This window comes from Leptodactylus fuscus, chromosome 6, assembly GCF_031893055.1.
Source record: "Leptodactylus fuscus isolate aLepFus1 chromosome 6, aLepFus1.hap2, whole genome shotgun sequence".
NCBI lineage: Eukaryota > Metazoa > Chordata > Amphibia > Anura > Leptodactylidae > Leptodactylus > Leptodactylus fuscus.
The window spans coordinates 183160340-183171082 of NC_134270.1; the positions used below are offsets into that span (position 1 = coordinate 183160340).

Consider the following 10743-nt stretch of genomic DNA (forward strand, 5'->3'; position numbering starts at 1 on the left):
ACATAAATGTGCAGGTCACGGCCTTATCTGCAGAGGTGATGGGGGGGGGGGGGGGTATTTGGGGTCCAATAATTTAGCTGTTCCTTATCTTAGACCTTCTTATTCTGTCTCTGTCCATAACTCTCAATAACAAAACTTAGCAATGAAAGTGAAAGTAGAGAATGGGATTTCCCGCACCGGGCGCAGATATCGGGGTCAGCCAAGAAATTCCCGGGCGACTGCCGAGCCTTGTCACCTGCTAAGGGATTCTATTCCTGCAGCCACGAGGTTATGTGTCAGCTGTTGTACAATGTGTCATGGACGCTGCTGACTGTTTCCTTTCCCTCCTTGTCCTGGGGTCTCCTGTAGTGGGGTCTCCTGTAGTGAGGTCCTGGGGTCTCCTGTAGTGAGGTCCTGGGGTCTCCTGTAGTGGGGTCTCCTGTAGTGAGGTCCTGGGGTCTCCTGTAGTGGGGTCTCCTGTAGTGAGGTCCTGGGGTCTCCTGTAGTGAGGTCTCCTGTAGTGGGGTCTCCTGTAGTGAGGTCCTGGGGTCTCCTGTAGTGAGGTCTCCTGTAGTGGGGTCTCCTGTAGTGAGGTCCTGGGGTCTCCTGTAGTGGGGTCTCCTGTAGTGAGGTCCTGGGGTCTCCTGTAGTGAGGTCTCCTGTAGTGGGGTCTCCTGTAGTGAGGTCCTGGGGTCTCCTGTAGTGGGGTCTCCTGTAGTGAGGTCTCCTGTAGTGAGGTCTCCTGTAGTGGGGTCTCCTGTAGCGGGGTCTTCACATACAGTAGGTACCATAGACCTGTTATCTCTCAGCCCCCTACAGGGACCCGTGAAAGACATGGCAGTGTGTATGGGACCGTAACAGAGAATGGTTCAGGGGCCCAGTCATTAAAGGGTTGTCCAGGAAAGTGAAAAATAAAACCCACTCCCCTTCTCCAGCTTAATTGAGAAAAATTACATATCCTGGACCCCCCGTTTAACCCCTTCCCACCGGGGGGCATTTTTTGATTTTCGTTATCTGTTTTTGATTCCCTCCCTGCCCCTTCTAAACCCCATAACTCTTTTATTTCTCCACTCCCACAGCCATATGAGGTCTTAATGTTTGCAGGACAAATTTTTCTTCATGGAACTTCCATTTTGAACCCCAGGGAGTCTGATCACTAATGCATTGCAAAATACCACCCTTTCTATTGCAGGCTGCATAGAGTATTTGGTGAACTTGAACAATGTTTTTGTTCGTGGTTGCAGTTTTTGGCCGTCCCGAACGTTCATCGTCCACCAAGCTGGTACGGCCATGTTTAAATTCAGCTGCCCAAAATGTGACAGTGGTCCATGATGGTGCGGAGTCCCCGTACACAGCGTCCAACTCATCTTTAGTTTGCGACAAAATAATATTGAATATCTAATGACAGCTCGATATTCGATTTTATCTATTTCCACAAAATCACTCGCATTGGCTCACTGCGACGACTGCCAAAGAAAAAACGCTGGTGCAAAATGGCGGAAACTTTTGTGAGTACCTTCCAACGCATGCGCGAACACATTCCCCAACTTTGGTTGATGAGTGATGCCATCTACATGTGGAGGTCGGAAACTTTTTAGACTCCCCTCGTATAACCATTGGTTATGTTTTTTCACCTCTCCTTGGACTCCATTTCTTATTTTCCGTGATCTGAAGGAGCTTGATAGTAGAATAATAACAATTCTAGTTCATGCCAAACAAGGGCCAAACCTCCCAAATATTTGTTGAAATGAATTTTGTGACATTGTGTCATCTGTAAGTGGTGAGCGAGTTCTGTCTCTGAACAGGGGATCTACTTAGAAGTGCGATATTAAGGGGTTGGTGGAGCTGAGTCACCCTCTGAAGGTGTCAGTGAGATGAGTAGAGCGTCATGGTTTGGCTTTCAGCATTCGGTATGTATCTTACTATGGAAATGAAACCTCTGCATCTGCTGCTGACAAATCTTCTGCAGATTTTTTTTGTATTAAGTCACTGGTTTAGGACGAGGTTTCTCTTCAGGAAAGTAAGTAATGACTTTTCTTAACTTTTCTTTTTGGATCAGTTTCTTGGCTTTTCTAATATGCATCCAAAAGACAGTGACCAGAGCCCCGGCCAGTAGGGTTAAGCCGATCTTGAGATTTCAGGATCGTTTTTAAAATCTGATTTCCGGTTATTTTCCATTCGAACCTGATCCTGATCCCAGTTCCAATCCTAATGCAAGTCAATGGGATTTTTCTTAATGATCAAAGATTGGATTTTAAAAACGATCCTGTTCACTACACAGCATGGAGTCCAAAAATGGAACGCTTTAATTTTTGGACTCCACGCTGTGTAGTGATTAAAAAAAAATCCCCCGGCTACTTAGTCCCCTTCACTTACCTGCACAGAAGCGCTGCCACTCCCCGTTTTTCTCGCTCCTCTTCTCTCTCATTCAGATGCTTTCAGAGCATCGTGCGCGCCCCCACCTCCTTAGACTAATGTTAGAGATGCTGGGAATTGGTGGGGCTTGTTGTGGCTTAGGAGAGTGTGGGCAGGTACAGGGCAGGGAGACATGAGTGCATTCCTTATGTCTCCCTCTCAGAACCTGCCCACACTCTCCTAAACCACAAGCCCCACCTTCTACCAGCATCTCTAACACTAGCCTGGGAGGCGGGGGCGTGCATGGTGCTCTGAAGGCCTGTAAATGAGAGAGAAGAGGAGCGAGAAGAACGGGGAGCAGCAGCGGATCTGTGCAGGTAAGTTGAGTGATCGAGATTGGAATTCCATTCCCAAACTTTTTTAGGCGGGATCAGAACCCGATCACGATCGTGAAATTTACTCGATCGCCGATTGGGATCTGATCTTTTCCGATCCTGAACGCTCAACCCTACCGTCCAGCCAAGATAATAGGTCAAGTACAACTGACAAACGTGCTAAAGACCTTGATGTGCTTGAGACAACATTGGTAAATGTGGCATCTTCTCAGGAAATTTGGCCAGACAAAAGAATAATCCCGAGACTATAGTAGCCAATACAAGTGGCATAGTGTGTGGAATTGGTTATATTCGCTGCGTTGAGCTACTTTAAATTTTTCTTGTTTGATTCTCTGCAGAAGAAATTAGAAAATTTTATTTAAAAAAACACCTCATTTGGAACGGATATTGAATTTTTGAAAATTTTGATAGCAATGAATCAGATTTTCCAAAAAGTTCAGTCCTCTACAAAACCAAAACATCTGTCATTTTTTTTCCAGATGAATCAGTAACCCCTTCAGGACCAAGCCAATTTTTGATTTTGTATTACTGTTTTTCCCCTCTCCATATTTCACATTTTTGAGCATGGGGATAACTAAAGTGTTTAAGTTTACTTTTATTTTTTTATACCTTTAAAAATGATTTCATATTTTTTGGGGGGTTTTCAGACCCTGGGGAGTCTGATCGCTCATACAATACATTGCAATATCAATGGATTGCAATGTATAGTAAAAGTCATTGACTTCTATGACATGGTGCCTGCAGCAACGTGTAATAGAACTGTAGTAACGACAAGCCTGAGAGCCTTTAATAAGCTCCCAGCAGTCATAGACACTGATCTCTGCCCCCTGATGACGTTCTAGAGGGTGGTGATAGTGAAAAATCACAACACTCATGGTGCCCGCGCACATTAGATACTGCAGATACATTTTGCAGTGTTATCTAAACCATTAATAGTAAGGATGGTGACTGTTTGCAGCAGGTCCTGGCTGTATTATACAGACGCCATCCTCCATGCATGGGGAGAGTTCAGCTCCTGGGCCCTTTTCATACATCCATTTACTCCAAATCATGGACATGAAGGGGTTAAAGAAACATACGAGGACACAGAGGAAGCCAGGTGCCTGGGTCTGCAAGGAAAAATGGCATCCTGACAAGACCACAGTGCCAGCATTGCAATACCTGATACAGAAAAATAATCTCATGTAACAGTTCTTCTCAATAATAAGTCTTATAAAAAGATTGACTTTCACTTTCCATCATATACACAGCACGAGGATCACGACTTGCAAGAACACAGTCGACTGGACTTAGAGCGGGGAACATCTGGGAAAGGTAAAAATGCTGATTTTTTTTCCCCTTCTTCCTCTGCTGTCTCATGATGGGGATGATCAAACTTCTGAAAATTATATTCACAAGGTTGTCATAAGCTGCAGCCTCTCTGAGATGTAACAAGGACTTGAAGAAGCGATCCAACTATCTGAATTGTATCCATCCTTATACATATGATCTGATTCTGTGCAGGAATCTTTATATATTCTAAACTCATAACCTTGTAAACCATCTTCAGCTTCTGATCAGCTTGCTCTGAGGAGTCCTGTAGAGATATATATATATATATATATATATATATATATATATATATATATATATATATATATATACACACTGTGTTCCAAATTATTATGCAAATAATATTTTCTCATATTTTCAAAAATGACATATACGAATGGCAGTCACTGTAATTTGCCAGTCATCAACTATTAGAGTACACTTGAAAGGATTTTGAACAAACTGCCTATGATAACATTATATTTTAATTAAAAAAAATAAACACAAAATGCACTCGAAATCCATGTTGTAAATTATTACGCACAGCAGAGTTTTCAACCCTTTTATTTTTATAAAGAACAAAAAAAATGGTGATTAGTGAGATTCTCAGCATTAGCAGGTTATTACAAACTGAAATCACAGTCTCCAAGTCCAGCCTTTCTTCTAGGTGATGTCACATTTGCACATCGGAGCCTTGTTGGGGTTTCTGAACTCTCTTGTCCATTGAATTTGTCGGGTTTTGGATGGTTTCTGCTCCAATTGTTTTGTATGAGGACTGAATCCCCTCCCAGAGCTGTTGCTTAGATGTGACCTGCCTCCCGCCATCATAGACACTCCTTCTGATGATGCTCCAGAGGTTCTCAATGGGGTTGGGGTCAGGGGAGCATGGGGGCCACACCATAAGTTTGTCCCCTGTTATGCCTGTAGCAGCCAGAGATGCAGATGTGTTATTTGCAGCCTGAGACTTTGGTGCATTATTCTGCATGAATATGATCTTGCTGCGGATTGCGCGGTTCTTCTTCTTGAACCATGGCAGGGAGTTCTGTTTGAGAAACTCCACATACATTATGGGCTTCCTCTTTACCCCTTCAGGGATCCTAAAGGGGCCAACAATCTCTCTCCCCATGACTCCAGCCCAAAACATTACTCCACCTCCTCCTTGTTGGCGCCATAGCTGTATTTGCATGGGGTGTCCACCAACCAGCCATCCTCCACTCCATCCACCTGGCACTCATCGGTAACAAAACAGTTTTGCAGTCAGTCTTCATGTATTGTTTGGCCCACTGGAGCCGTTTCTGCTTGTGTGCAGTGGATAGAGGAGGTGGACAGGACGGCTTACGCACAGCTGCAAACCTCTGAAGGACCCTGCATCTTGTTGTTCGGGGGACGTTGGAGGCACCAGCAGCTTCACAAACATGTCTGCTGCTATGACAAGGCATTTTTGCAGTTGCTCTTTTAACCTGATGTAATTGTCTGTTGGAAAGAGTCCTCCATTTTCCCTTAGTCCTCCATTTTCCCTTAGTATTTCTTTGTTCCATGAGAAAGTCCATCCCAGTTTGGATAGTAATAAGACACCTCATCGTGATCATCGCACACGTGTGCGTGCTGCACACGTGTGCGATGATCACGATGAGGTGTCTTGGCAATGTTGATTTTGTTGCTTCTCAGCAGCCGACACATCTTTTTTCTTTCCCATTTTGGCAGAAAATGTAGCTTGCTTAATAATGTGGGACAGCCTTCTTAAGTAGTCTTGCCTTTAATTGGACACACCTGCCAAACTAATTAGCACAGGCGTCTGCAATTGCTTTCAGTGATATAAAGAGCCCTGACACACATCACCAGCAATGAGTTTAACTGACAAACAAAAAAATTATTACCTTATCACTCCTAAAGACTTTTTGCATAATAAAGTGGAACACATTGTATAAGGAAACTGTTTGTTCTCGTACCGTGTTAGCCAGTGGTTAGGAAAGATAAAAAAAAAAACAAAAAAAAAAACTTGATAGTCTTCAGTAGGTAATACCTTTTTTAATGGCTAACTAATAATGATGTCAGGGCTAAAGGGAGTGTATACTGTGGGGGGCCAACAATATCTTTTGAAAAATTAAGTATAAGAAGGTGGGGGCCGAGATTGCTCTATCTCTCCATCTCCCTCTCACAAGATGGAGCCAGTAAGGCTGGGACTATGGGCAGTGGTTGTATTGATGTATACAAAAGATCAAAGAAGAGAGACGTATGGTATAGGGTGTGTAGAAACAGGTTCTATAGCCTAGTTGATCATTAGCCCAAGGCCAGAGTGATCTTATCTTACTGTATTTCTCTTGCTGTGAGATGTTAGTTCAAATATAAGTATTTCTTTGTTCCATGAGAAAGTCCATCCCAGTTTGGATAGTAATAATTATATGCAGATTACATTAGGCCTCAGCCAATAGCCATGTGCCAGGTTTATGTTATAACTCTACAACCAATCATGTTATGCCAACTATGTTATGTCCAACCTGCTTTTGTCTGTATTGTATTTAAACTACCTTTTTGCACCATTAATTAGAACTCACTTGATACACTATCAGCTGTGTGTGTGTGTGTGACTTCTCCAGGCCTGATGATGGGTTTGACTTCTCCAGGCCTGATGTTTTAATTAGAACTACAACAACATAACTCAGGGGTATTGTGCCCCCAACAATACTATGTTGGGACCAGTAAATGGGGTGTTATAGTGTGTGGGGCCAGTAAATATGGCTTTATACCATGATGGAGGGGCCCAGTCAAAGTTTGCTATGGGGCTCAGTCTTTGCTAGTTACAAACCTGGTAAGAAGCTAGTCTGAACACACATCTACAGCTGTACTGGACGTAACATTTCCATTTTTCTTTCTATCATGTTTAGTCTCTCCAGTAATGGAGCGTCCGGTGTGTTTCATAGAGAACCATGAAGATGGGACAATGCAAGTGAATCAGGCGGCTCTGGAGATCTTATCCAGAGTTACTCAGAAGGTGGTTGTTGTGGCCATAGTCGGGAAATATCGGACTGGGAAGTCTTATCTAATGAACAAACTGGCAAGACGGAAGAATGGTGAGAAGTGTAATGTATAGTAGAGGGCAACAATATATATTTGGAGGAAGACTTCTTGATATGAGGGAAATCATGTGATTTTACAAAGACTGTCAACTCCTTTGTATCCTTTCTCATCTGATAATTCAGTGGCTGCTCCATTGACTCCATGTCTTGTTGTGTGTGATTAGGATTCGACCTGAAATCTCCAAAAGATTTGCTGAGCACAAAACCTTTGTAATTTTTCACCCAAGAAACACTATTACATTTTGGGGTCTCTTTAGACTCCAGAGTACATTAAGTAGAGATCCAGAGAGGGAAAGATAAGAAATAACAACCAGTTACATTCACCTTGTTTCACCTATCCTGGGCAGAATTAAAGTGTCCAGTGGTTCCACTTCCTCTGGCTGATGTCATTCACCCTGGAGTCCAGTAGGGCGCGTTGATATCACAATGCGAGGTCTTAGTGTTGTGTTGTCAACGTGCCCTGATGCCCAATCACTCCAGGGCATGGGACATCATCTAGATTCTTTACGAGGTCTGCAGATAACATCATTCTGTGACTGTCAACATCTTGTGTCACACGGTCAACATCTGCTCAAGCAGCGCCCCCCTCCTGCCCTGCCATTGTTGCATCACGCACTTATCTTCTGCACATTTCCATAGAGTATGCATAGTTCTTAAAGGACCTGTACATGCAACCTATAGAGTCCAGGGCCAATACCCTCTGTCACTAGCTTGTATAAGGAACCTTCCCACACAGGAAAGTGCCTGAACAATAAGGTTCCTAGTTTGCTAGTGATCTTTGAAGGCAACAGTATTACCTATGTGACCTCTTAGTGATACCCATATTGTCTCTAGGCCACCTGCCCTGATCTCTGCCTGATACCCATATTGTCTCTAGGCCACTTGCCCTGACCTCTGCCTGATACCCATATTGTCTCTAGGCCACTTGTCATGACCTCTGCCTGATACCCATATTGTCTCCGTGCCACCTGCACTGACTTCTGCCTGATACCCATATTGTCTCTGTGCCACCTGCCCTGACTTCTGCCTGATACCCATATTGTCTCTGTGCCACCTGCCCTGACTTCTGCCTGATACCCATATTGTCTCTAGGCCACCTGCCCTGATCTCTGCCTGATACCCATATTGTCTCCGTGCCACTTGCCCTGACCTCTGCCTGATACCCATATTGTCTCCGTGCCACCTGCCCTGACCTCTGCCTGATACCCATATTGTCTCCGTGCCACCTGCCCTGACCTCTGCCTGATACCCATATTGTCGCCGTGCCACCTGCCCTGACTTCTGCCTGATACCCATATTGTCTCCGTGCCACTTGCCCTGACCTCTGCCTGATACCCATATTGTCTCCGTGCCACCTTCCCTGACTTCTGCCTGATACCCATATTGTCTCCGTGCCACCTGCCCTGACTTCTGCCTGATACCCACATTGTCTCCGTGCCACCTGCCCTGACTTCTGCCTGATACCCATATTGTCTCCGTGCCACCTGTCTTGACCTCTGCCTGATACCCACATTGTCTCCGTGCCACCTGCCCTGACCTCTGCCTGATACCCACATTGTCTCCATGCCACCTGCCCTGACCTCTGCCTGATACCCACATTGTCTCCATGCCACCTGCTCTGACCTCTGCCTGATACCCACATTGTCTCCGTGCCACCTGTCTTGACCTCTGCCTGATACCCATATTGTCTCCGTGCCACCTGTCTTGACCTCTGCCTGATACCCACATTGTCTCCGTGCCACCTGCCCTGACCTCTGCCTGATACCCACATTGTCAAAATGCCACCTGCCCTGACCTCTGCCTGATACCCACATTGTCTCCGTGCCACTTGCCCTGACTTCTGCCTGATACCCATATTGTCTCCGTGCCACCTGCCCTGACTTCTGCCTGATACCCATATTGTCTCCGTGCCACCTGCCCTGACTTCTGCCTGATACCCATATTGTCTCTAGGCCACCTGCCCTGATCTCTGCCTGATACCCATATTGTCTCCGTGCCACTTGCCCTGACCTCTGCCTGATACCCATATTGTCTCCGTGCCACCTGCCCTGACCTCTGCCTGATACCCATATTGTCTCCGTGCCACCTGCCCTGACTTCTGCCTGATACCCATATTGTCTCCGTGCCACCTGCCCTGATCTCTGCCTGATACCCATATTGTCTCCATGCCACCTGCCCTGACTTCTGCCTGATACCCACATTGTCTCCATGCCACCTGCTCTGACCTCTGCCTGATACCCATATTGTCTCCGTGCCACCTGTCTTGACCTCTGCCTGATACCCACATTGTCTCCGTGCCACCTGCCCTGACCTCTGTCTGATACCCATATTGTCTCCGTGCCACCTGCCCTGACTTCTGCCTGATACCCATATTGTCTCCGTGCCACTTGCCCTGACCTCTGCCTGATACTCACATTGTCTCCATGCCACCTGCTCTGACCTCTGCCTGATACCCACATTGTCTCCGTGCCACCTGTCTTGACCTCTGCCTGATACCCACATTGTCTCTGTGCCACCTGCCCTGACCTCTGTCTGATACCCACATTGTCTCCATGCCACCTGCTCTGACCTCTGCCTGATACCCACATTGTCTCCATGCCACCTGCTCTGACCTCTGCCTGATACCCACATTGTCTCCGTGCCACCTGTCTTGACCTGTACCTAAACACTACAATGACAAAACCCCACCATTCCTGCCTTTAACCTTGTCTCTGACTGTCAATTTGTTGCCATGCACCTGGGTCATCTACCACTGAACTGACACTACTCCTACATACAGTGATCTGAACATACCCTGCAGCCTATAGCAGATTCCCATATGGGGAAGATACTGGAAGAGGCAGGAGATTTGCTCATCTCTAATTGTAATATTTAGTCCTGTTCTTTTTAGTTCTGTTTAGTTGGTATGGTATAAGACAGGATAGTATTGGATGAGGTATCTACCATTACCGGCTTCCACTTAGCTGTACATGGTCATAACATTTGATAATGTACTGTATCTGTTTTTGTGCAGCCCATTCCTATCATCTAGACTGTGTCTGTCTGTCCATACAGGGTTCGCATTGGGATCGACAGTCCAGTCTATGACTAAAGGTATCTGGATGTGGTGCGTTCCCCACCCTGTGACACCTGAACACACCCTCGTACTGCTGGATACAGAAGGACTGGGCGATGTGGAGAGGGTCAGTAGAAATTTAACTTGCATATATGAAATCTGTCTTGTCATATCCCCATTTATGGGTTGATATAAAATGGACACCTGAGTCCCTATGCCCATTTAGGTCCCCTAGACATAATGTACGAGTAGGGTTGAGCCGATCTTGAGATTTCAGCATCGTTTTTAAAATCCGATTTCCGATCATTTTCTATTCGTACCCGATCCTGATCCCAATTCCGATCCTAATGCAAGTCAATGGGATTTTTTTTTAATGATCAAAGATCGGATTTTAAAAACGATCCTGTTCACTACAGAGCATGGAGTCCAAAAATTGAACGCTTTAATTTTTGGACTCCACCCTGTGTAGTAATTTTAAAAAAATCCCCCGGCTACTTAGTTCCCTCTGATGTCAACTTACCTGCACAGATCCGCTGCCGCTCCCCGTTCTTCTCGCTCCTCTTCTCTCTCA

At 45.5% G+C, this 10743-nt stretch overlaps 1 protein-coding gene across 1 annotated transcript; it reads left to right on the forward strand.

Moving 5' to 3' along the window:
- Positions 1-1903: 1903 nt before the first annotated feature.
- Positions 1904-10407, forward strand: LOC142210223 (guanylate-binding protein 6-like). The gene is made up of 5 exons (XM_075279248.1): positions 1904-1999; positions 3980-4043; positions 6926-7111; positions 10172-10299; positions 10399-10407. Exons 1-5 carry the CDS (start codon positions 1904-1906, stop codon positions 10405-10407), a joined length of 483 nt encoding a protein of 160 aa, XP_075135349.1.
- Positions 10408-10743: the final 336 nt, after the last annotated feature.